Consider the following 25,268-nt stretch of genomic DNA (forward strand, 5'->3'; position numbering starts at 1 on the left):
TAATTGTTCCCTCAAGGCTCATTTTGTCTTATTCCTTTATTTTCAACCCACTCAAAATCTTCTGAAATTTTAACTTGAAGTGGGATTTTACTTGAAGTTATAGGCAAAGTACAGCAATATTCTTAATTATAACTAAAATGATTGTAAACAGGGGACAACGGTTCTTCTACAAAGAGGTATTTAAACAAGGGACGACCTAAATAAAAAGGTATTGTATGCTGTAATGTAAAAAAAAAAATTTAATGACATGCAATGTAAGTAACAGGTTTATTTTCCAAAATTCATTGTTTAACATTATTGTAAAATATATAAAATCATGTATTTCACTATTCATTCTTGTATTAAAAATTTAGTCTCATATTACTGCTGTACTTTTTTACGTAATTTGATCTTGTTGCTATGACAGCAGTTGTTAAACAGGCTCCCTTCAACTTCAGTTTCATGCACTTGTACACAAAAAGCTTTATGCAAATAAATCCTCAGCTTAATGTGACTCGGATCCTCTTCAGGCATTAGTAGTGGAGTTAAAATTGTAATTAATGGTGGCATAAACATTTCATGCTAGTCTGGTGGTGCCTTTGGCCCCAAGGTACACAACAAATGTATGCACCCCATGTCACAGTTTGCTTACCACAGTAAAGGATATTTTAGGTTTTGATAACAATTCCTATTGACTGTCGTTTGTTTTTGACTCCTCTAATTTCTGGTGATCCATGATCTTGATATTTTTCTCAGCATTTCCAACGTTCCTCAGCAGCATCTCCAGCCTCCTCTTGATTTTTTTCTGGTCCTCCAGAGCACAACCGATCACAATGGCCTGAAACTTCTCATCGATGGGCACGGGCGGCGCGTCCGTCAGGCAGGCCGAATGCAAAGCGAGGAGCCGCTGCCTCGATTCAGCCATGTTGTCCAGCAGCTTCTTCACAATTTCGTCAATGATGGACGTGGCCTTGCGCAGAGCCTCCTCTTGCTGGCTGTTCCTGATGGTGCCCACGTTGATCTCAACTGACAATGTGCGGCCCATTAGTCGATCTGCAGTCAAAGTTAACTCTTCTTTCTCTCCTGAGAAAATAATAATGTGTTACAATTGACAGTAAGGGGTTAGAATGCATTGAAAAAATGCATGCAAGTCATAGACAGCTGTTTTATTATTATTATTATTATTATTATTATTATTAATTTGTCAACACCGAGGTTCAGACCACTTATTTGTACACAAATGGAAAAAAGAACAATAAAACACTAGTGTCCAAAAAGTGGAATTCAATAATGAGCTCACCGGCACTGATGTTATGCATTTCTTGACTATTCTGTAAGGTTTGGATCATTTCCAGGATGCACTCCCTTTCCTGTTCCATGGCCGAAGCTGTTTCGCGTAAAGTCTCCACCCTGTCACACATTTTGCAAAGAGATGAATCAGCACCACAATAAAGCACACTTTTGCAAGATAGTAATCATTAACATTCTGGGAAATGTGCCCACGCGTCCCCGAGATCCGGTGACCCCGATGTCGAGAGCCCACTTTGTTACCTTATCTCCAGCTGATCCATATTCGACAAAAGTTGTCCGGCCCGGTCTGCCATGGACATAGTTCTGTTGAACTTGCCGCTAGATGCATCGTTGAGTTTCGCTTGTATTTTGGCTTGGGCCATAGCGTTGGGTGGTGCGTAATGCGTAAAATAATCTGAATGTATTTCAAAGTGGTCTGTTCTGCAAGGGGTGCACCGAATACAGTGGGATCCGCGTCTGACCAGTACGCTGGTGTGTGTCGAGTTGAACGCCCCGGGGAACATTGCCAAACATGGATATGGACTTCCTCTGCGCGACCTCGCCGGAGTTTCCCGAAGAGTCCCGAATAGACGAAGCGGATATGGAGACCTCAAGGGAACGCGTTACAAAGTTTTATTGTTGTAATATTCTTTTTTAGATATATTATTTACTACTACTAATTAAAAAAAAAAAAGCAACAATACCAACGCTATCACTACCATTAATAAAATATAAAAAAGAAAACTGAGCACTTCCAGCAAAGGTATCCCTTTGAGTGATCCAAGCAACCTCCAAACTTCAAATAAAATTTAGTACAATGCAATTCTAAAAGCCAAAGGCTGTTATTAACACAAAACTATCTGTCAAATTTCTGTAAGAAACAAATTTTACAAAAAAAGTCAGGAAAAGTCTGCAAGAACATCAGAAATTTATTTGAAGAGTCACACCGCATTAGAAATTATACATCAGATGTTTCTCTGATTCTAAGTGAAACTATACTCAACATAAATTTCAAAACTAAATTAAATGTTTTTATTTTTTTTAATAAAAGGATTTTTTCCAAAAACAAAACATACAAGCAAAGGTGTGGACCAGTGTGTGTTATGCCTTTTAAAGTTCAAGCATTCTTTTAAACATCAAGCTGGTCTCTCTGAAACAACAAATCCTAACTGAGTAACGTGATGTTGTTCCTCGTGCAAAACCCTCTGATGAATTAACGTGTCTCCTCAGAAGTCCAGTAGGCTCCTTTGAAGAGCCTCTTGTAACTCTGTAATTGAAAAGCAAGCAGCCTTAGTGTTCGTGACAAACATGTTTAACATACTGTGTGGGTCTCATCCGTGGTCTTAATGATGTACCTACTGACTCTTGGTCTTCTGCGCTCAAAGCCGCCATTTCGTGTTTCACTTTTACATCAGATGCATCTGTGGTAAAAAACAATCAAATACATTCAACCATAGTATCTGTACCACTTATCCTCCCTTGCGTGTATGCTTCTTGTTAATCTGTATTATGTAAAAATGTAAACAAATAAGTCATATACCATTTAGCTGCGCTTTGACCTCCACATTTTTCAGTGTTGGTGGTGGTTTAATGGCATCTTTCCTGAAGGTCCTTGAGCTCACGCATGGCGCCAACGCACAGTGCTGGGAATGATAGTGATTATGGAACTCCGGAACATCCCTAAAGATTTGCCTGCAAGTTTGGCATTCTACTTCAAAGGTTTTATCCAAGTTCAACGCAGGATGGATGGTGTTGACATGAATCTTGATCTCAGCATAGGAGTGCACGCCAAGAGCGCAAGGAGCACACATGAACTGACAGAGCCCTTCAGAGGCCAGTGTCTTCATGCAGCGGGTGTAGATGACATTCAGTTCATCTCTGCTCTTCTCAGAGTTCATGCAGGGACATGGTTCCAGAGGTGTGCTACTCACAGCGGGCTCGTCGTTGCCTATACAGTAGAAGTCGTTACTGTGCAGGCTTTCATAGTGGTGCAAGAACTCTCCTTCGGACTCAAACTGCATGCTGTTGCAGAGGCCGCAGAAGTAGGCGCTCTTCATCTGCCCGTCGTGCTCGTTGGCGCAATGTCGCTTCACGGTGGACTCCTTGAAGAACTTCTGCGGACAGTGGCCGCACACAAACTTCTGGAATTTATGGCTGCTCAGGTCGCCGCAGTGTTTGCGAACTGCGGCCTCCGAGTCAAACACGTCCTCGCACATCCGGCACATCCACGTAGGCAGCGCTCGGGAAGAAGAAGCCGCCGCCGCCTCTGGTATGGACTCGGAGGTGGTGCACAAGTCCATTTTACCAATGTTACTGGTCGACGGCTGGGCATCCTCTGGCACATCCCGTTCAGTGCAGAACGTGTGCCCAGTGTGTGCGTCGGACACATGTGGCAAGACATCTGCCGGGCGAGGAATTTTCACTTTGCACTTGCAGCAGTAGATGAAGAAATTCTCTAGATGTGCGCCCCCGTGAATGCGGCACATGTGCAAGCGGGCAATGCAAGATTCTCCCATACGTTTGTCGCACACGCCGCACTGGTAGAAGATTTGGTTCACGGCTAAGAGGTGATTACTAGCTGAGGTTTCGTCCAAAAACTTCAAACCGCACTCGCAGAACCATGCGGTGGAGGAACCTAATTTGTTCCGTTTAGCGGGTACCTGCTCACACTCGTTCTTCGTGGTGCCGCTTTTATTAATTAGTATTCCAGAGCTGGGATTCTCCTCGTATTTAAACCAGTAGATAACCTCTTTCTCGTGAAACTTGTCAAATTGAAGAAGAGCTTGCTCCATGGTTCCGTTGATCTCCACCTCATGTCGGGTGTCTTCTTTGTGACGTTCCACTTCTGTTTGGCTCAAAAACATTGAACAGCAGCGAGAGCACTGGCCTCGCACTTGCAGTTGTTTCACTAACTGCACCACTGTCGCATCGGCCTTAGCCACTGCGGTGCCATTTATGCACTTGACACTAGGGAAAGAACAGAATAGCAAAATAAGATCTGGGGGGAAAAAAAACACATTTTCAACAAGGGTCATATTCATATAAAAAAAATACATTTCAGAAACATACTTAAAGTGAGCTGTAATTTCTGGATGCGAAGTCAGCACTTTATGACAAAAAGTGCATTGGACAGTGAATGGGGTGTCCCTGCACAAGGCAATGAGGCGATTCATGGCACGATGTGGAAATGGAACCGGTACCACTTCTCTTTGGGAGTCTAAGGAATAAAAGCAATAAAAATAAATAAAAAAACACCTCATTAATGCTATCAATTAACCACTCAATTGGCATATTATACACTATATCTAATTATTTTCAAAGCAGAAGATCATATTATAGATGCATACGAAGAAGTCTCACCACTCATTTTGAGGGACTCTATGAAGTGTTTTTTTTCTGACATGTGATGAAAACAATCGTCCCGCTTGTTGAAGAACAGGTAGCAGGTAGGACAGGCATAGCACATAATGGATATATAGCGCTGAGACATCGAGTGACCCTCGGGATGAGAAGAGGACACCTAAGAAATGAAAACATTGGTTTCATTAACAGAGCACAACATAGGAGGATTTGATGAGTTACTAAAGTGGACAAACCTTAAATTCGAGATGTGCCTGCCAATCTTCTTGGGTCTGAAAATGACGACAACAGGCCACACAGGCAAACACCTTCGTGGAACTTTCCTTGAGAGTGATGGTTGGATCACAAGGCGAGTGGTCAAACCTTCACAAGTAAAAAAATAAATAAATGAAAATAAAAAAATATTGAAAGCTTCAACCAAAATATTCACATTTGCCCAAAGACATAGACAACTACTAGAAAACAAAATCAACCTTTTCAGATGCCCTCCAAGGAGAAGTGCATTATCATAAACACGACAGCAGTTAATTACAGGACATAAGTATTTAGTCGAGGGTTTCGTGGGGTGAGCAGCTCTCCGTCGTCTTTTAGAACCAGAATTGACCTTTTCGATCTGGACATCTACAAGAAAAGGAGGCAGATCTCATCATAAGGTAAATCAATAGTAAAGTATAACCACACAAATCTGTGTAAACTGTGCAGGTCTAATTAATGAGGATGCTGTTTACTTCAGAATGTGTAGTGAAGAAATGTTCTTTTTTTATTATTATTCAGATGCAGGAAATACCTGACAGCTTTAGCCAAAGTGCCACTTGGCGCTTTGCCTCCAGGTTAGCTTCTTTTGTGGAACTACCGGGAACTGCATGATCCGGCTGTCTTAGTTTTTCTTTCTCCTGAATAACAGAGTAAGAAAATAACTGACATTTATGATATATTAAAACAAAATAAATTTTGAGATCCCTCAATTTTGAATTGCTGTACGAGCCAGCTTTATTATTAATGAAACTGTTTTGGTATTGCATTTTTGAATGATGCACCAGACCTAAATTGTTTACTTTAACCTCTTACCATACTTGATGAGGATGATCGTTCATCGTCACTATCACTCAGATCAACACACTCCACTGGGCTGAGCTGGCCTTCCTGTGGGTACAAGGTAGAACATCTCAAACGATTATCCGAGATGCTGAATGAATACAAATATATATTACATTAGAAACATAGAAATAATAAAAACATCTATGAATTGCTGCTTCAGATTTATATGGTTACGAGTTTTACACAGTTAAACGGTGTGACTTACAGATACAAACACCACATCTCCTGCCTCATCATCCTGTGTATTTGGAGAAGACATGAATCTGTGAAAATAAAAATGACACTTTAAGTCAGAGGGACCAGGAACTTGCAGTTCTAGCACAACAATCACCAAAGACTTCAAATGTGCTGAGTAAATTAGTATTAGTATGCAAACCTCCCGCTAGAGGGAGCCCCCAGTTAATGCAGAGAATATACAATAGTTAATAAATAGCCGAAGAAGACTAAAAAGCGCCCGAAAGGGGCACATTTGATTTCTGATTTTTGTCGTGCAAGCAAAATGCAATTTCTTACCTTATCTCTATCGCTTATCTCTTAATGCCACTATGACGTTTTACAACTTGCACAGAGAATTGTCTTTTGACGATGCAAACTAATGGGGTTGATCAAAATGTGGAGCTGAGAGCTCACTTTTGCATTCCGAAATTTAAGTTAGCTTCTGTGGGTTGTGACGTGTATCATCAAACAAAACGTTACCTTTATGCTTGCACTCCGCAGTTGACTTATATTTGCTATCCCACCGTACGGTCTTAGCTCCACGTAAGAAATGCCAAAGCCCGCTAGACACGTCATTTAAGCGGTAGCACTCATTTATAATGCGGCGTGTCCCATGCGGGCGGTGTTTGAGTTAGTTTCGGTTACCCAAACCATGCTGTTATCGATACTGTTATTAAGACATGTATCGCGGATATATTTCAGTCAAAATTATTATTATTATTTTTAAAACGTGCACACTATGGAATTATGGTCCCTACTCGCAGTGCGCACCCGTGGTGGGATGAATCAATGCAAATATGTGCACATTTATGGATCAGCATTTTGTATGCAGGCCCGTTTGGACAACTGAGCTTGTGGTGGGTCACATGGATTCCTCTATGCATTGCCCATGATGGCATGCAACTTTAGATACAGCTAAGAAACTGCTTTAAAAAAAAAAAAAAAAAAAGCATCATGATATTCATGTTTCTCCTCACCCCAAAATTACATAATCCTTATTGCATCAGACTGGCATGGGGGTGTTTGCTTGATCCTGAAAGTGCGTGCATATTACCTTCATCCTGGGCAAACTCTTGAGTTTAAAATCATAGAAAGAATGCACTTACATGTGCTATAGAGCTCGTAGAAAGCAGGTCAATATAGTTTATATTAAGCACTCCCTGCCATAGAGAAATCCAAAAGCTTGATCCTTTTTGGGCATCTCTGCAGCAGCTTCCGCAAGGGCTTGGATGCAATGTTCTGAGTCTCTCCCTGCACCTTTACAGAAATAAATGAGACTTGCTGCTGACTCACTCGCAACGTAATGGTATCACGGTAGCCTGGGCTGTGGATCTCTTTTGCGCTTCACGAGTGGCCCAGTGAGCGGGGCCCCCGTGCCTATCTCCTCCTTGGGTTTGGGGGAGGAAAAGGAGGTGGCGGAGGGGGAATAGGTGGAGGAGTTGGAGGAGGAACAGGAGGCCGAAGAGGAGGAGGAGGAGGTACAGGAGGAGGCATAGGAGGAGGAGGAGGAGGGAGAGGAGGAGGGAGAGGAGGAGGGGGAAGAGGAGGAGGGAGAGGAGGGAGAGGAGGAGGGAGCGGAGGAGGAGGTGTGAGTCTAGCGGGTCTCGGCTGCCTCATCTCAGCTTGATGATGATCGCTGCCGTGTTTCTGGTTCTCCTCAGGCCGCTCACTGTTCAGTGCGCGCTGCTATTGCTGTTGCTTTTACTCGGGACCGTTGGCACTATCGTGTTTTTTTGCAGCTGGCAACGCAGTGTCGCTCGCGGGAAGCAGCCCATCAAATCAGTGCTGTCAGGGCGCTCCAAGTGCCGCGGTGAGTGTTGGAGAATTGTTCATGTCCTCATGACTCATGCCATGCCACGTCTGTTCCATGCAACCCAATAATTTATTTGTAGGTGCTGAGAACCCACTGAGCCTTACATGCATGCAAAGATGCTGTTAGGAATGATCCTTTCCCATGAGACGTGTTTATCTGCCTATGTACGCTGCTTCTTGCGTTTAATCCAAGGCTAACTTGTTTTATCTATTCCGTAGTGGGCCTACGAACGCATCATTTTCGATCAGAGGTAGGGATGAACTTTTGTCATTATCAGTTTGCTACGTCATTTTCGTCATGATCGTCAACATCATCATTGATGAAGATAATTATTACAAATTTTAACTTAAGGCACATTTTTAAATTACCCCCCTGATCATTTCTCAATGACTCCTGAAAATATGGCACCCGTTATGGCTAAAACATTTGGTTTATTTTACGAAAGACTGCATTGCTATTTATGGACTACTAAGTGCGCAGTGCGCATATGTCATCAATAATGTGGGTGATTTGGCAATTTCATTTTCAGCAGGTTTAACACTCGTAAAGTGTTTTTGCAACAATATACAAAGTAATATTTGATATTTGTTCTCAGAGAGAAATGTTAAGCACGTCATTGTACAATAACTGCACAATGTTTTTGTGGTTATAGTCAAGCTTGTCCTCGATATCTATTTTTCCGGTTACGGGACTTTGTTTTCAAAATAAAACAAAAACGCTCAAAATGTGTGAAACATTTGTAATAGACAAACCTGCTTAATAAAAACAATTAGAAAGAGAAACATATGTATGCAAAATTCAAACCTGCTTTGATTTGTAATTGACTATATGCAAATGAATTTGAAACGATTGAATAATTGCTGAAGTCATACAGTTGCTTCTCACATTCATGTTTGGTTTATGATTTGAATTACCAAAATGTGACTAAAATATTGAAGGATAATGATACAAAAAGAAATACAAAAATAATCCCATAACAAGTGAATTGAACTGAATTCAGCTATAGCACAGATTCCTGATCCTGAGTTCTTATTAAATAATAAAATGACTTATGAGCCTTCAAGCAAATGTTTTTGTATACCCTGGAGAGTTTTTGTGTCTTTCAAACTGAGTGTTTTTTGGACTTTCTGAGTGGTCTTTGGAATTTCCGTTTTCTTCCACTATATGTCGACCAAACATATCATATATATTGTAATTAATTGTTTGCTGTTTCCCAGGGCTTCAGACACAGTCCACGCCACTCGAGGAGAAGCTCACATGCTCGGGTGACGGACGAAAAGTCCAATTTGGTGGCGGTCCCGGACAATGAGCCGGATTCCTCATCAATTCTCAGGAAAAGGAAAGTGAAGAAGCGAGTCCAGCCAGAGTTCTATCAGTCTGTGCAAGTCACCCCGACACGCAAAACTGTAGGTACTTTCTTTAGGTGAATGGTCAAAGTAAAATATTACAAGTCTATAAACTTTTGAAGATTTTTGTTATACAAAAAAAAGAGACCAATACAAACAATTTAAAAGCATTTTTAACATGACATATTGTACTACACACACGAAAATATCATGTAGTGTTTCACACAGTATATAAACTATGCAGGCATTTTCTTGCTACAAGTAATGTCACCAGCAAGTGATAGAAATTACATGGTTTCGATCCAGTGGGATGTGAAAAATGATCTCATCGATCGCCGTGGCTGTGCAGCAACTTCCTGCCTCCTCCATTAGTCGTGCTGCAATAATGCGGATAGCATATGAAAGCTATTAAGATGACCTAAGACATTTGTTTTCCATTAGAGTCAACTCAAAATCCACACTACTATTGGCAAAAGTATTGGATCACCTGGCTATGCATTAATGAAAGAATACACCATTCAAAATGAAATAAATTAGAGTTGTCTGCCGCTTTTGCAGGTGTGACAGTTGTGTCCAAGCTTCTGTTTTCATTGATCCAGCAGAACAATTGTGAGCGCTGGGTCACATCTCAATGTGTCTGTTCTTGAGGGTGCTTCGAACAACTTCAAAGGTTCTATCGTGATCCATTTTTTTTTTCCCCTGGACGCTGTGGGTAGCAACATGCTGCCAATGTGCACACAAATCTTTTTAAAAATGCTTTTTAAAAATGCAAAACTTTCTATATTTAAATTGTATTTGACTTTTCTAGATGCAGCATCTTATTGGAGAGTTTGAGGTATTATTATGGAGCTAAGACTGGTGGCTCTCTTGTAAAAACAGTGGATAAGCCTTGAATTAAAAAAAAACATGGGATGGTCTCTAATCTGTTAGCTATTCTTATCCCTGTCCAGATTGCTTCTTACATAAAACAGAGAATCATTAAGGCTGACTCAGGGTACACACTTTTCTCCATAGTGCTTAACAATTCATCATCAGTATCATAATCGTATCTTTTGTGAAAGGAATACAAGCACGCAGAAAAAGATGACAAAATGCAACTTGTCACATTTTATCGTGATGAAACATGAAAAAACATGAAAGGGTTTCTATTATTACCAGTTTGACTGACCTCAGAACAGTTTTTACAGTCGATTTCTTAAATTAGAATCCCTTTATGTATTCCAGTCAGTGTGAGATTTTGCAGCCTTGTTTATTGGGCTCTGTTCAAAACATTTTCAGAGGCAAGCAAATGTTCTTTTTGGCCTATATCGGACCTGCTTGGTTGGCACGCATTCATCAAAGCTTTCTAACTGCGTCCAAATCCCCCTCACCTTATGTTGTATACATTAAAGCCAGTCAGCGGGAGCCCGCTGGTGCTCTTGTCCTGGCTGGTAGTGCGTCTATATCCTGCCAACACCTTTGTGGGTCGCTGTTGGCTGCAGCCTCTTCTCTGGCTGGCGCGCATGACTCTGGGGGAACACAGGCAATCGCCTGCCCTCCCATCTCAGATCAGCCTGCCTGCCTCGACAGCACACGGCTCGCCATCACTCCCATCCATCCCTTCGGCTCCTTCTGATGCTCTGACATCACCTCGCATCAAATGCGCTCAATTTGCGACCCGCCCGGAGTATCCCCACAAGGGCGTGGCACTGCGTGGACGCACGCAATGTGGGACTGAAGGGTGGAAGAAGATAACGCGCAAAATAGGATCGTTTTTGCGGGGTTGCTTCGTATCATGTATAGCGTGGTAAGTCTTGATGTTGACCTGGCGGGGGAGCTATACACTATTGATCGCATGTTACCGTTAATTAGGGATCTTTTGTTGTGAAAATGATTTTACTTTACGCAAATTGACCCCAATTGCCTGACTAATTTTAAAAAGTCTGGGTTTTTTTTCTCCCTCCACAATTGTCCTTTCATTTCACAGTGACTGGTTCAAAATTCGGATTTGTTTAATTATTATCTTCTTTTGTCTCAGAGCTCCTGCTCGGGGAACCCTTCCCTCCACTGCTCCATGTCTTCCTCTGCCGATTTATCCGAAGAGGAAGATTACATCGTCAAATCGGGGTCGACATCGCCGGCACCTGGCGACACTTTGCCATGGAACCTTCCCAGACATGAAAGGTCCAAGAGGAAAATTCAAGGAGGCTCCGTGCTGGATCCGGCTGAGAGAGCGGTGCTCAGAATCGCAGGTGAGCGCTCCTTATGTTGTTTGCGGGGTGACTGATGGGGAGGGTGCAAGTACAGCAGACGCACACATGGCTTTATTGTGACATCTTGATGAGCTTTTTTTTTTTTTTTGTCGGACACACCCTGGTCTCTGCGAGGGGCTGTGGCATGTGTGGTGGAATTTTGGATTAGGAAGCTGGTTGTGCATTTTGTTGGATAGATGGATGGCTGGATAGATACAGAAGATGGATTGATGAAGCTGGTTTGCAATAATTCATGCAAATAGTATTCAATTTGCCTTGAAGTCTGGGCTCTCAAATGCTTCGCATTTTGCACCGAACTCTTCCCATTATGGCTCCCCAATAGAATTGTTCAAATGTCTTTGTAAAATCATTAATAAAGGATGGCACATCAGTATGAATTAAGGCACAATTATTAGGTATATTAACACGACACTGTCCCGTCATTTGTTGGTGTGGGGCGTGTTAGGTCCAATTTTTCCACTTCCATCTTCTTTGGAAACAGCCAGGGAAGTGAATCTAGATATCAAACCTATATTCACACAATTTATACCTTTTATCTACATATATTCTATTTATATTATAGTCAAGTCTATAGTCTAGGCTCGGCTAGTCTATCATTTGTTTGTTAGCTGATAAAAGTAACAAGCCCATCAGAATTTCGGAAAATAAAGTCCTGCACGTTTGGTAGGTTTCAAACCGGCTCTGCGACTGAGCGCCTCTATTGGACGCTGCAAAAAACTAATGCGTCATTCTTGTAGAATCGGTCCAAAGGATGATTACCGAGGCCACGTGTTGACTTCAATTTCCAACAAATCCTACTTTTTCATCAGATTTGAACAATAATAGAAGATTCCAAATCATCCAGGATGATCCTGCAAGGATGACATGCGAGGAGCGTCACTTTAACAGCGTGTGCAGGTCCGCCCGCTTGTTTCCTATCAATCCAGTCAAGTCCGGGCAGGAAGTTGGTCTTATTGGACGAACTGCACGCAAGGGAGGGATGTAGGGCGTTTCCTCCAGCGCAACAACAGCTCTGATCACTCTTGAGGAGCCACCACATACACACAAGCTTTGGACACGCACAAAAAAAATTACAGACGCGCGCACGCGTGCACACACACACATGCTGTGTCCCTGCCCGCCACTGTTGAGCGTCCAGTGTGTGGAGGCCGTGTTATGGCTCAGCACGCCGCGCAAGGCTATGTTCTCTCGGACGAAAAGGAATACCTCCAGGCTTATGAGGACGTTTTGGAAAAATACAAAGGTACGTTGATTGCAGTGTTGGTTGGTTGTGGTGAAGGTTTCAAACGTTGTCCGGTTGCTGCTGTTTGACAGCTCAATAAATGCCAGCATGACCCACCCTCCCAAGCAGCCAGCCCCCCCCTCCCTTTCCCCTTTCTCTGTCTGCTCCCCTCTCGTGCTGTGGAAAGGTAGAAATGTTTCATCATATATGATGAGATTCATTTGACAATTCGGTAATATGATGTATGAAGCTTGTTCTGATGATGTGTGGAGGTAGTGTTAGAATAAAAAAAAACCTATGGTGTGTAGTTTGTATAGTGACAAGAAGGCACACCTAACCCTCTTTTTCTGTGATGAATAATTTGTCGGATGATGTTGGGCATCATATTGATATTGTAATATATTGCTTTATGTGACACTGATACACCAACATCAGATATCAATACCGCCACTGTCCGGTGTCCCAGTAATTTTATTTGTATTTCTGTCGATAAATGTATAAACCTAATTAGTGTCAAGGGAGCTGTGCTTTTAAGAATATTTTACTTGCATTTTTGCTGAACAATATCTATTAGACTTCTAATGTGTATAGATTTATTTCAGGTCTTGTGGGTATAATAGAACTGAATGCTTTCATTCTTTAAATTTTTCCAAATTGTACTGAAAGTGATGCTTCTGTTTGATGCACAACTAAAATGTTCTGAATAGAAACAAGTTTATTTATGCAGTGACAAAAAATGAGCTTCTTTAGTTACTCAGGTATCTTTTTTTTTTTTTTTTAAATCATAGCCATATTAGCCAAAACGGTTGTATAATGTATGATCAATGGCAAAATGCTGTGAAATGTGTTGTTGGTTTTTACATTTAATATCTTTTACTGAATTACTTTGGCAAGTTTTGGTCTAAAGAAGAGATCTATGGTTTTAGTGTGGCTATTCACTTAGGTTAGGGGATTTATTCTGAAGATATCTTCTGAATAAAAAGATAATGCATACAAAAAAAACACATACTGCAGTAGTAGACCTTCCTTTCAGGGTGGTCCACCTATGTGATGATCTTATCGTGAGACAGATGAGACAATGAAGTAGCACGATTAGGCGTTTCCTCCTTTGAGGAGATGCTGCATCGAAATGGATGTGGCGCACATGAGCAGACTACATTACTGAGACAAAATCATGCACATGAGTTAACAGGCCAGGCCAAAGGGTGGAGATCCTGTGGAACTAAACTTAACCTGACAACCGGGCTTTTAACTCTTGTGTCTCCTCTAAGCACATGCAAGCTAAGCATAGCAAAAAAAAAAAAAAAAAAAAGACAAGATAGGATACAAAGATGCATTTATGAGTTTATTCCCTCAGCTGCTCTAAGCACAAGCTGGGTCAGCTGTGGTATTAAACACCCCGGTTCGACTCCATTGCGATCATATGATATAGCATAATGAGCCAGAAGAGCTGACTTCTTTGCTATTGAACATCAGGATTTACAGTAGTCTCCCAGACTTTTGCTTTAAAGATGAACTTTATCAAGAAGGGTAAGGCATGCTTTACTCACTTTTTCTTCTTCTTCTTGGATAGTGATTAATGTTAAGTGTGAAGTGCACGGGGGTAGATTTTTCCTTGGTAGACTTCCAACTAATTGACATGATAGCATTGTACATGATCCTTGCAAGAATGTATCACCATTTATCTGATTAGGCAGAGACAAGGCAGACATTTTAAAGATGCCAAAGCTGGAGACTATTAAATTTGTTGCATTCTTAATGTATTAGAAAATCCACTTTTTTTTTTTAGGTTACACAAAATGTTGCTTTCCCTTTACATTATTTGGATAGAATATATAAGGTTGAGGGTTTAAAGCTATGATCTTGTGTGTGTGGAGTTTGCTTGTTTGCTATGTATGCAGATACTGGCTATACCTGCACACATCAGTATTTAAGTAGATCCAATACAACCCTTCACAAAGTTACAATAGTAATGCTTATTTTGGAAGATAACTCGACATTCTACCTGGAAGTAAATCTGGCATTGTGGTACCTTATCACTGAGTAACCTAAGCTTATATATGGTGATATATTGGGCCTATATGACAGAATAAAGGTGACATAATAAAAGGTATAAGCAGGTCTATACGACAGAATAAACACATACTAAAAAGACAAAGCATAAAGGACCAGCAACGGTATAGCTCAAGGAACAACCAGTCCCAACCTTGTTGCCAAATAATGCATATTGCTTGGCAATTGGGTCCAGTTTTACTAGATATTCTCAATATAAAACTGTCATGATAAACAAATGGTTACCAGTAAGGCAGACTCTTATTGTCTCTTTGACATGGTTTTAATTCTTGCTGTTATGATGACCTCACGCCTTGAGCTTTTCCCCATGTGATGGAAAAACTAGAAAAAGAACACATTTCCGTAGCAAACTCAACCCCAGCACAAAAACAAACCAGCAGCCAGAGGAATCAACTATAAAAGATATTTTATTTCTTTGTACCACCGTAACTAATGTACATATGACAGTAGTTGCAGATTAAATGGTCATTTTTAATGACCTCTTCACATATAGGAGCTACTGTCACTTTGTGGAGTGTCAGGTTTATAATTACATGGCGACTTATGTCTGTTTTTATGTATACCTGCACTGTAACAATCTGAAATGTGCGAAAGATGAGGTCACGGTTAAACTGTGACACAGCATAGCCAAACTTGCATGGAGACAGGCACGTATTAGTCTATGCTCGCCTGCAAGAATGTCTCACTAATTAGGTATGAGAGGTGACAAACATAACTTTACTCTTTGTCACACTGCAATTCACAAGTGGCTTTACAATAGACAATACAGATGTGGAATGACAAAGACAGAATTTCCGGAGTAAGTGTGTAGAGTGCTGGGCTGTGTTCTAGCAAAGCCTGTTTGGTAGGCTATCAAGCTCTCAAACAGTCGACTGTCTTGAAATTGCCAAAGTTTCAATGCAATAAATGTTTGACGGCAGTCAAACTCTTTAATGGGTTGGAATGACAGTATTACTATCTCCAAACACATTTCTATGGCTATGCATATGATAAGGAAGAAGAGTTTTGATCTTATGCAAACAAAGTTGCCACTTGAAATCCTCCCCCCCCCCTCCCCTTCCTTTAACAATGTTTCACAACACCTCAAGGAGGGTTCTTGGTGATATTTTGTGACCCGGAACATACGGATTGAATCTGCCGGCTCAGATCATATTGAATCCATATTCTGGATTCTACTTGCCCGCCGGTGGTGTTATCTGCCAGACGCTTCCTGGCATGCAGTCTTTTCTCCTTCATCCTGCCACAGCAGTCTCTCCTGACCGGACAAAGTTGATAAAGTAGGGCCCCAGTGGAAAGTTCTTTCAGCTTCCCATCTGTTAACTGAGAAAGGTGACGCCACTGCAATTTCCCCTCTGCCAGGCGTGACTGGCAAGATGGACGGACATGCAGTCTTCCAGCATTGCATGCAGCTGCTCCCCCGCAGGGCATCGACAAGAACTTTTTCCATTGACTTAATCTACATGCAACTGCTCATGTGGTTTCGTCCAACAGTGATAGTGTTTTTGACATTAGATTTTTTTGCTGTCACTTTTTTTGTGTGTCCTCCTGGGCGTCGCCCTGCTCACCCCCTTTTGCGCCAATGTCGACTTCCCACTCATCACATTCGAACGACCCACTCAGCGACCCGCCCGTCATCTTCTCCATGGAGATTGTCTGTTATCGCACAAAAGACACTTTGTTTGTATGGGAGCAAGTTCCACAGACTTGTTCATGTGTCAAGTTGACTGGTAGTAGTGGCTGACACTCCTTTTGACTGACTATTTGACATTTAAACACACTTTTGAAGGTGCTCTCTCTTGCTCAACAGTTTACCATCCAAGCACTGCAAAAGCATTCAGTTAGTGGTTGAACGCTCCACCAAAATAAGCAGTGACCTTCTAAATCAACTTGTTCACACGTAACAAGAAGGTGCTTCATCCATTTCAACACTTTTACTGTAGATTTTGTTTCAGAGTATATTATGTAATGTTTCACAATGGTTTGGTCTGATAACATAATCTCACGTGTATTTGTAAACGAGCCCTGCTATGTAGGACATGACTTCCCATTAGTTTCATTTTAAATGAACTGTGATTTACAATGAACTCAAAATAGAATTGACTCCTTTAAGTCTTAATTCCTTTGAAATCCTTAATTTAATCTTTTAATGCGTGCTTTTATTGATACAAATGCTAAAAATATTTGGTACTGATTTTTAATTGCAAAGTATACCAGCAATGCGGTCATATGCAGTTGCGTCATGCTTGTGTTGTATTTATATGTTGTCATGGTGATGATGAGAAAAGCAACAGGACCGGACTCCTATCCACTGCTCTTTTCAATTTGTCTCACATGACATCATCTATTCCGAGACCGACTCTGACTCACGCGCTGCACCCAAGGCAGCCTTCCGCTCGGGCATGCACCGCCTTTCTCTGCTCAGTGCACATGCTTACAATTTATTTTGGAATGGCAACAGGAAATTGATTTGTTGCAATGATTGTTGTTATGATCTTTAAAACGGTTGTTCAGATATGTTTGGGCGAAGGATTAGCATGTTTAACTCAGAATTTAATTACACATTTTTTGGGGGGGGAGGGTTAGTATTTTTTTTTTTAGTTAGTACTTAAAAAATGTACTACTGACACAATTTAAGGTGTGCTTTGAAAGGTCAAAACATGTTTTAGCCATTCAAGTCTTTCTGTCACATATTTGTGAAGCGGTCTTTCCCTTTAGAAGAAGCCGACTGCTATTGTCACTGCAAGAATGACAAAAATGCACCATCTTGCTTCGATTTTTTTTTTGTTTACAGCTTAGAATGATGTCATGATGGCAAGATGCCTTAAATTGAGACAGACATGGAATGCGTTTTGAGTTGACTAATCATCCTTCAGAAGATTTGGCAATCTATACTTCAGCTTTCCAAAATGTGCAATGAGAATATACATTTCGTCTTGGTCCTGTCATGACTTGCAAAGACAGTACAACATTGGATGTCTTGCTGTATGTATTACTGAGCAAAGGTCTTGCCCACTTTTAGATGTTAGGTGATCCTGTGTCAGCCAGTTGACTGCTGGCAACGGTGAGAAAAGGCACCAACGACAAATTGTCATATTTGGATTGGTATATCTGTTTGCCAGGTATCCGGCAATCTCCAATTTCACACAGGATGACGGACTTTGTCCTTTATAATTGTAATTCTGGGGCTTTGCTGTTCCATTGATATCATCGAGACTTCTGTATGTTTAATGGGCACTTACACCCTCTTCAATGTCGAGGAAATTAATTTCATGTATTTAGTGTAATCCTGCTTACTGTGGCTTCCCTACTATGGCCAAATCACTACTGTGAAAAAGGTCATTAAAACAACAAAGTAAGAATTTTGCACAGGACTTTATATTAATTACAAGTATTAATGGTCAGCAGATGTACCAAAGTCTGATTTCAAATCCTCAACTAACTCAGCCTGTTGGCCGTATGAATGGAAAGTAAAGTTTGTGTGTGTGATGTGTGCCTTTTCAGGGGCATCACGGTTTAGGGTTGTAGTTATTTATAGCAACGCACATGTGCTTTGCTGAGGTCTACAAATAAGTGTCTCGACCAGGCGCTCGCTTTGGTGCACTCATTAACGCGAGGGGCCACCGGGTGTAGACGGGGACAAAACGCACCCACTCATTCATGTATACCAGCGCAAAACAGTGAGGATATAACTTGCTGTCATATTACGTAATATAGATCTTTGAAGCCATCCATTATTATTTTCCTGGATAGTATTCATTTTGCTTCACTACACTATAACTCCACTAGACTAGTTTTTGACTAAGGTCAGAAGTCATGTGCTTATCTTTTAATGTGACCAAACAACCTCTTTTGGAAATTGTCATGGAAAACAGTCACAACAAAGAAACAATTTATTCAATTCTCCATCTATTTTCGATACTGCTTGAAATTGTTTTTTTCTTCTATTAAGATTTAAGGCACCCTCATGTCAATCTTTTAAAGTCCTGCTTTGTTGTTTTATTGACACTGTCTAATGTGATGGATGCAGCCTGATAGTGGATGATGCAGAAACAATTAGATGGTCTTGTACTGAGCTGTTTCATTTGTGAAAGCCAGTCATCCATTGCTGACTTTGTCCCAGTGTAGAATGAGAATGACGCTGCTTTTCCTGGAAGGCTTTCCTTGCCGATCGATAGGATTGATTTATTCATAAGATGATCAAAGTCCTTGTGGGGAAGAGGTGTAACATGGTGTCATCCTGCTGTGGATTCACACTGGCAGAAGCACTGTTTGCATAATTACATCATAAATCAAGGCAAAGTACTTTACTTACCTTTGGATACTCACATTGTTTTCCTTTTCTGTTTGAGTGATATGATTATTTGTTCTGAGCTCACATTTTAACATGTTTCCCTCCACATTATAACAAAGCAAAAATAATCCGTTACTTCAAAGTGCACCATTTGGGATTTTCCAAAACTAATGTTTATTGCTCCATTCCTGCTGCATGTTAACACTTTTATGACTCGTGGCATTTGCATAACGGAGATGATTATGAGCACATCTGTATTGGCCAAGGTGTCTCAGATAAGATCTCGTTCATCAAGTGAGCCAATCATGCTACATTGTTCCATCAGGATCTTCTGTGCCTGTCTCACTTACTTGGAACCACCCTGGAATACGCTGTACTTTTCTTCTTTTCCATCCAAAAGCTTTACTGCTGAATAAATACTAAACTCAGCTTCAAATAGTGAGTCGCCCGCTGTGGAAAACCTGACAGAACTCGTTTGTGATGCAGAGGCTGGTTAGTAGGAAGGCAGGCAGAAAAAATCGAGGCTGTTTCCTCAGTCGCTTATCCAAATGGCATCTTTGTACGTGAAGAAGCAAGTTCTCCTTGATAGCCCTCCGGAGCTGGTAGAGACGATGAAGTACCTGCTTGAAACCGACAGGGAACTCAGGGCTCACCTGGTAACTCTAATGTGTTGCATGGGTCAGTATTTTCCCCGTTTGTGTAATACTTACTTATATAACCACAATTCTAATTGTTTGCTTATTATGAGTTTAACTTGCGATTAGGTGATGATTCACAGTTTTGCAATGTGCAAAGGGATAAATAAGCTGTTTTTTGAGGTTGACTCTTTTGAGTAATCGTCATAGGGTGTGATCTTTTTGGCAGTCACTGGGTGTAATTTAGAGAGCTTTTGATTGGAGCCAGCGAAATTAATGGAGAATGTGTTTTTTTGGCCTGACTTGTGTTGGAGTTTGACTTTATTTATCATAATTTTGAATAGACTTCATTTCTTTGAAAACAAACATCACCTTTGTTTCCTGACTTACATGCAATGTGTGTCACTGCTGGGAATCATATTGCTTTGGGGATGGGAACAATTTGGTCAGCATAGAGAGTTATGCAATTTTTCCCTTTTTTCCTTTCACTTTTCATTCACTGGTAGCGTTACTAATATTGGATGCCGTCGTTTTAGTACAACTGTGAAACAGATGGCTGCAGAATGTGTAATTAGAATTTTTTTTTTTAGAATGCAGGCACAGTGTGAATTTTCCCATCCATCCATATGTTGCCAAACGTATCCTGTGCGGGTGGAGCTGAATCTGCTGTTATTAGAATCTTAATATGAAGTGATTCAGCAAATAAAACATGCATTAGAGCTGTAATAGTACATATGGCAATAAGATGACATAAGGCTTAAAAAGAACAGCAAGGCTGAGGGACGAAAGCGTTGTTTCCCGATCGTCTCTGGTGTCCAAAAAATAAACTAAAGATGGTATATGTTTTTCTCTCTTCTTCAGATGAAAGGGACAGAGTGCAAAAGAAGACATTCACAAAATGGATAAACCAACATTTGATGAAGGTAAGTAGCTAATATAAGAATAATAATTTGGAGACTAATTTTCCATTATGTTGAAATCTCTGTCTTCAATAACTACTATAACACATTCTAATGGGCTCTGACATGCACAAGATGTATACATAGATGTTATGAAATCTTGGCACAAGAAGTCATCCAGGGTGTATTTTGTTTGGAGTTGTTTACTGTGATGTTTCATGCGTGTGTGGAATTTAACAAAACATTACAGCAGACAGACACGCGCTGGCATGCCTCGTCTCATTTATTAAAGCAGATGATAATAAAGCATGCACGATAGATAATACTTTCACCATATAAATTATTTTTGATGGTTCACTGGCTTGTAAAAGGGTGCTAATTAGAAAGCATCTTGATAATTCTTAAAAAGAAAAACAAAAAAGATAATACAGGCACATTTGATATTGATTGACCAGCCAAGACATGTCATGTTATGCCATCAACATCATTCTAAAAGATCCTGAAAATTGTCTGTCCACCAGTCAATGGTGTTCCCTGTTAAAAAAAAATCTAATTCTGAGAGGCAGTCAGTATTTTAGAACTAAGTCCCATGCCTGACAAATCATAAATGCTGAGTAATAGTTGGGAATCCACTTGGTTGACCCAATAACATGTGCAGGGTGCAGGTCTATTTTGGCTCTACAGCTGTGGCTGGTATGTGGGATTACAGTGTTGAAAGCCCTGTGTGAAAGCAGGTCAGCAGGAGGCTCATTGGAGAGGCCTGTCATTTGGGCCATGAAGGACAGTCTCCTGAAAGGAGAAAGGCCCGGAAGTTGTCAAGTGCTCTGGCTCAAGTGCATAACTATTGATAATGCTTTGATTTTACATGGTTAACAAATCTAGAGTTACTGGTGTTGATTAATGAATTCCTAACACTGGTGGCGCCAGGAGTATTTTTCTTCTGGCATATACATAGGTAGCTAAGGATATCTTAGGGGATCTAGAAAACAACAACAAAATACAAAGCCCCAAAATTCTTCTGAAAATGTGGATAATATACCATATTTGTGGGGTGGGAGGGGCAATGCCCCCATGGCCCCCCCTCTAGCTCCGCCACTGCTTCCCAAATATTATGGGGAGCCAGGAAGAAAAATGTCCCAAATGTTCTGTTTTTTATTGCAGCCTCTTTGAATTTTGACCTGTTCTCTCAGGTACGGAAGCATATAGATGACCTGTATGAAGACTTGAGAGATGGACATAACTTGATCTCGCTGCTCGAGGTCTTGTCTGGAGACAAACTGGTAAGTTGCTATCCATTCATTTTTGTCTTTTTTATTGTAATCGTATTGTAAACGATTTATTTATATTATTCGATTCCTATTTTGGGAAAGTCAAAATAATGTCACAAACGTTTTTCCATGTTTGCTTAAAGGACTTCACAATTACGTACTTCATAGCCAACAAGTAATGACAATCATTATTAAAGTTGCTTAGCAGCTTTATTTACTCACTAATTCTAAAGTGTGTTAAAATTAAAAGCATGAAATTAGAATAACTAGTTGCTTATTACATTTCACCATCAGTATGGCAGAGCAACACTTTAACTGTCCTTCTGCTGGCTGTTATAATTGATTGGGCTGTCTTTTGCGCTTCAATAATGAATAGTTGTATTAAACACATTAGTGTTATGCTTACATCTTATTTTAACCGCCTAAAAGTCAATATTCTCCATCTATAGAGAGCCAAGTTGTCAATTCCTTCCCATAGATGGACAGGAATGAAATAGATTGCGGGTAAAAAATGTGAAGTATAGAGATTGCGCACTGTAATACAGTAGCTGCCGTAATATTGCTGCATGTTTCTTTCCACTCTTACCATATCGATAGAATATTGACACAGTATTATGCCAAGGTCTTAGGCCACCACTAGCGTGTTTCTTTTAATTACTTTTTTGCTTCCTTTTTTTACAGCATTTAATGTCAGCAATAATGGCACAGTAAATCTAAAAGATAGAAGTGATTTGAATGACTTTTAGTCATCAGTTTATTACCATTATACTGTTATACTGTATCATAATACTATATATCATATTTGTAAAAAACAAAAACAAATTGTGAACTCTGAGGGTAGGTCAAATTTGTACCTTTAAAAAAAAAAATTATGGTTGTGGTCTCATGTTTCAGTGGTGTTTGTCGTTTCAGCAATATGAAATGTGTACATAGTGAATGATAAATGTCAGAGGGGCAGCCCAAAGTAAAACTGTACTGTTGTCATAATTCTAGAGTATGTGTACTGTTATGTCATCTTCACCGAAACAACAAATCTAATGGTGACCTAAAACCTTCATGCACTATTGTACATTCCATCCGTAATCATCATGTCATCACGTTCTTAACTGCAAACGGCATGTATTCCCATGTACATTGCCCTATTAGTTACTTCCACTGTGACTAACTTTCATTCTTCAGCTATCTAGTTTGCTGTTTCTCTCTTTATCCCCTCGTCTTCTCTGCTCTTCGGTTGTTTTTCTGTCCATTCTCTGACTTTCTTTGATTTGGCCGCTGTCTGTCTTCCTCCCCCTTCGTCGTCCTCCTCCCATGTGTTGCCTTTTGGCCTGATAAGCCGAGGGAGCGCGATGTCCTGAAGACATTGCGGTTGGTGAGTGGGACAGAAGCATGCGCAGTTGAGCGGCATGGCGGCGTGCTGGATGATGACAAGGGGGTACGTGTGGACTGCCCATTCCCACGCCCTCATAACCAACTGACACGATAGTGTGCAGTGGCCACTTAGCACAAGTGTAGAAACAATCCCACCTTATGAGCAATTCTTGTGTTCTGTTTTTATTTACGTTTTACATAACATCCCAACATCGTTGTAATTGGGGGTTGTATTAATAGACTGAGTGGAATTCTCCCATTTATCGATGCAAGGTTTTAAAATAAATTGATGATGCACTTTCATGCTAAAATTGCATTTATATGTGCAGACTAAAAAAAACAACAACCCATCTTTCCCTAACTCCATGTGATATTTCATTTTCTGCTTTCAGCTATTTTTGCATCTCGCTTCAAATGATGGCTTCACAAGTGAATGATTTCAAATGCTGCTGTTTAGAGAATCTGAATGCAGCGCAATGTGGTTTTCGCTGCTGCCTCATCCTAGCTTGATTGCATTTTCCATTTCATTCCTTTTTTGCCGTGTGGGTGGGGACCTGAACGTCAGTGAGCATTAGTGCAAGAAATTGAACGGTGGCTTGGAGAAAAGCATACCTGTAATGAATAAAAGTACCATCTCGTTTACACATTCAGAGCATGATGTTAAAGGTGGAATTATTAGAAAATGTTATTATCCTTAACTGTGACCGAAAAGGATTAGTGAGTAAGATAGCGGACGCACGCCCTGTATCTTACATGCTACTAAACCTTTGTTATTTCTTTTTTTTTTTGGACCATTGATGTTGAACTCAACTTGATCATTTTTGTCCTCTTGTTCGCAGCCTCGGGAGAGAGGAAGAATGCGCTTCCACAGGCTCCAAAATGTACAGATAGCACTGGATTATTTAAAGAGACGGCAGGTAAGACTCTGTGTGCAAGCAACCTTTCAAAGTAGGAAGGCTGGAGCCGAGATTTGCTACAAGAATCGCTGAACTTGGAGAAAGACTGTGAAATAACAAAAAATTTACCATTATATAAAAGTTAACTTTTGTGTCTTATCTGGTAACGTGATTGAATTATGAAATCAATTACTTGTCCTTTTACAATTTTACATGAGAGACATTAACAGACCATTAGGTCCAGAAGTATTTTGAGATATGATTGAGCTTTTATATATGATTATCATACACCACCTCAAAGGATGTGAAATAAAACTCAAAATCTGATTAAATGGTTTTAATATTCAGTTATTGTTTATTGCATTAACAGCTTTTTCACACAGCATGTGATAAATCACATTTCCCACCTGGCATATATTGTACTGGAGGCTTTATATGTTTTCCTCAATAAAACCTCAATTGCAGTAACAACTGGTAATTGCAAGCCCTGAAGGAGCACTGCCTTCAAATCCCATCGCTGGGTTTTCAAATTCCCATCAGTGGGTTTTCGAAGGGGTTTGATTGCCCTCCCCTCCCCCTCGAAATTCATGGTGATATGAGTGCAGAATGCCTCAGCTGTTGCCACATGTGACGCCCAGGCACCAAACAAAGGAGTCATAGATGTGCACCATGGAGATCTTCTATTGTCTCATCCACAGACCACATTCATCGTATATCTGCCAAAATCAAATTGATTTCAATATCTTTATTGATTGGGATGGATGAATAAACGTTTCAGGTTGTGGCATCATTCATCCATGATTGTGCTTTCTGTCTGATGCTTCAGTCAGTAGCCCTTTTATTATTATAGTCCCATGTTTTCTTCCATCAATGACAGGTCTGCCACCTTGTGGACAAATGGAAACATGTAGTCAAGTTTTAAAAATACCAAAATATTATACCCAAATAGTCATCAAGTTGTGTTTTTTTTTTAAATAATAACAATAATGTGTCTTTTCATTTCTAGGTCAAACTTGTAAATATCAGAAATGATGACATCACAGATGGTAATCCCAAACTGACCCTGGGATTGATCTGGACTATAATACTGCACTTTCAGGTCAGTGTGATCATTGTCAAATAACACAAATGTGAGTTACAATGCATGATAGTTTGAGGTCACAATGAGGTCAGGAATTAAAATGATGTTAATTTAGGTCATCCTACTTTTTTGAGGTTCCAAATGAAAAATATTCAAACCTTTTTTTTTTTTAATAGTATTT

The 25,268-nt window shown here is 40.4% G+C and overlaps 3 protein-coding genes across 21 annotated transcripts in view; 1 reads left to right on the plus strand and 2 right to left on the minus strand.

Moving 5' to 3' along the window:
• Positions 1-219: 219 nt before the first annotated feature.
• On the minus strand, positions 220-1,825 carry bag2 (BCL2 associated athanogene 2). Its single transcript, XM_085922757.1, has 3 exons — positions 1,531-1,825; positions 1,280-1,389; positions 220-1,062 (listed from the first exon to the last, which is right to left on the minus strand). Exons 1-3 carry the CDS (start codon positions 1,791-1,793, stop codon positions 668-670), a joined length of 768 nt encoding a protein of 255 aa, XP_085778883.1. The 5' UTR covers positions 1,794-1,825; the 3' UTR covers positions 220-667.
• Positions 1,826-2,186: 361 nt separating this feature from the next.
• On the minus strand, positions 2,187-7,426 carry znf451 (zinc finger protein 451). 4 transcript variants are annotated; one of them, XM_085922632.1, is made up of 11 exons: positions 7,050-7,426; positions 5,933-5,990; positions 5,698-5,772; positions 5,417-5,522; positions 5,103-5,250; positions 4,866-4,992; positions 4,630-4,789; positions 4,339-4,486; positions 2,810-4,236; positions 2,629-2,690; positions 2,187-2,536 (listed from the first exon to the last, which is right to left on the minus strand). In XM_085922632.1, the coding sequence occupies exons 2-11, from the start codon at positions 5,984-5,986 to the stop codon at positions 2,483-2,485; spliced, it is 2,361 nt and encodes a 786-aa protein (XP_085778758.1). In that variant the 5' UTR covers positions 5,987-5,990; positions 7,050-7,426; the 3' UTR covers positions 2,187-2,482. The 4 variants fall into 4 exon arrangements, with proteins under 4 accessions (XP_085778758.1, XP_085778756.1, XP_085778759.1 ...); XM_085922630.1 differs by lacking the exon at positions 7,050-7,426 and adding an exon at positions 6,424-6,779; XM_085922633.1 differs by lacking the exon at positions 7,050-7,426 and adding an exon at positions 6,424-6,775 and having other exon boundaries at positions 2,625-2,690.
• Positions 7,427-7,528: 102 nt separating this feature from the next.
• dst (dystonin) overlaps positions 7,529-25,268 on the plus strand; it is a 76,243-nt gene continuing 58,503 nt past the window's right edge. For 7 of the 16 annotated variants that reach the window (XM_085922626.1, XM_085922624.1, XM_085922612.1 and 4 more), the window contains exons 1-8: positions 7,529-7,753; positions 7,975-8,006; positions 8,974-9,162; positions 11,120-11,333; positions 20,437-20,498; positions 21,665-21,754; positions 23,950-24,027; positions 25,013-25,105. In XM_085922626.1, the coding sequence (XP_085778752.1) occupies positions 7,570-7,753; positions 7,975-8,006; positions 8,974-9,162; positions 11,120-11,333; positions 20,437-20,498; positions 21,665-21,754; positions 23,950-24,027; positions 25,013-25,105 (942 nt within the window). In that variant the 5' untranslated portion in view covers positions 7,529-7,569. Of the gene's footprint in view, positions 7,754-7,974; positions 8,007-8,113; positions 8,258-8,973; positions 9,163-11,119; positions 11,334-12,369; positions 12,598-13,402; positions 14,107-20,436; positions 20,499-21,664; positions 21,755-23,949; positions 24,028-25,012; positions 25,106-25,268 lie in introns of those variants that run through there. The other 9 variants (XM_085922621.1, XM_085922629.1, XM_085922627.1 and 6 more) reach the window with 6 other exon arrangements.

The sequence above is a fragment of the Syngnathus leptorhynchus genome, chromosome 10 (genome assembly GCF_054491065.1).
Source record: "Syngnathus leptorhynchus isolate UIUO chromosome 10, UIUO_Slep, whole genome shotgun sequence".
Classification (NCBI taxonomy): Eukaryota; Metazoa; Chordata; class Actinopteri; order Syngnathiformes; family Syngnathidae; genus Syngnathus; species Syngnathus leptorhynchus.

Excerpts from the sequence above, each read along its gene's own strand:
- znf451 (XM_085922632.1), bottom strand. The coding sequence starts at position 5,986 with ATGTCTTCTCCAAATACACAGGATGATGAGGCAGGAGATGTGGTGTTT. Across the intron at positions 5,773-5,932 it reads GAGATGTGGTGTTTGTATCT|GAAGGCCAGCTCAGCCCAGT; the intron begins GTAAGTCACACC and ends TTGTACCCACAG. Across the intron at positions 2,691-2,809 it reads GGTCAAAGCGCAGCTAAATG|ATGCATCTGATGTAAAAGTG; the intron begins GTATATGACTTA and ends TTTTTACCACAG.
- bag2 (XM_085922757.1), bottom strand. The coding sequence starts at position 1,793 with ATGTTCCCCGGGGCGTTCAACTCGACACACACCAGCGTACTGGTCAGA. Across the intron at positions 1,390-1,530 it reads ATGGATCAGCTGGAGATAAG|GGTGGAGACTTTACGCGAAA; the intron begins GTAACAAAGTGG and ends AATGTGTGACAG. Across the intron at positions 1,063-1,279 it reads AATGCATAACATCAGTGCCG|GAGAGAAAGAAGAGTTAACT; the intron begins GTGAGCTCATTA and ends TTATTTTCTCAG.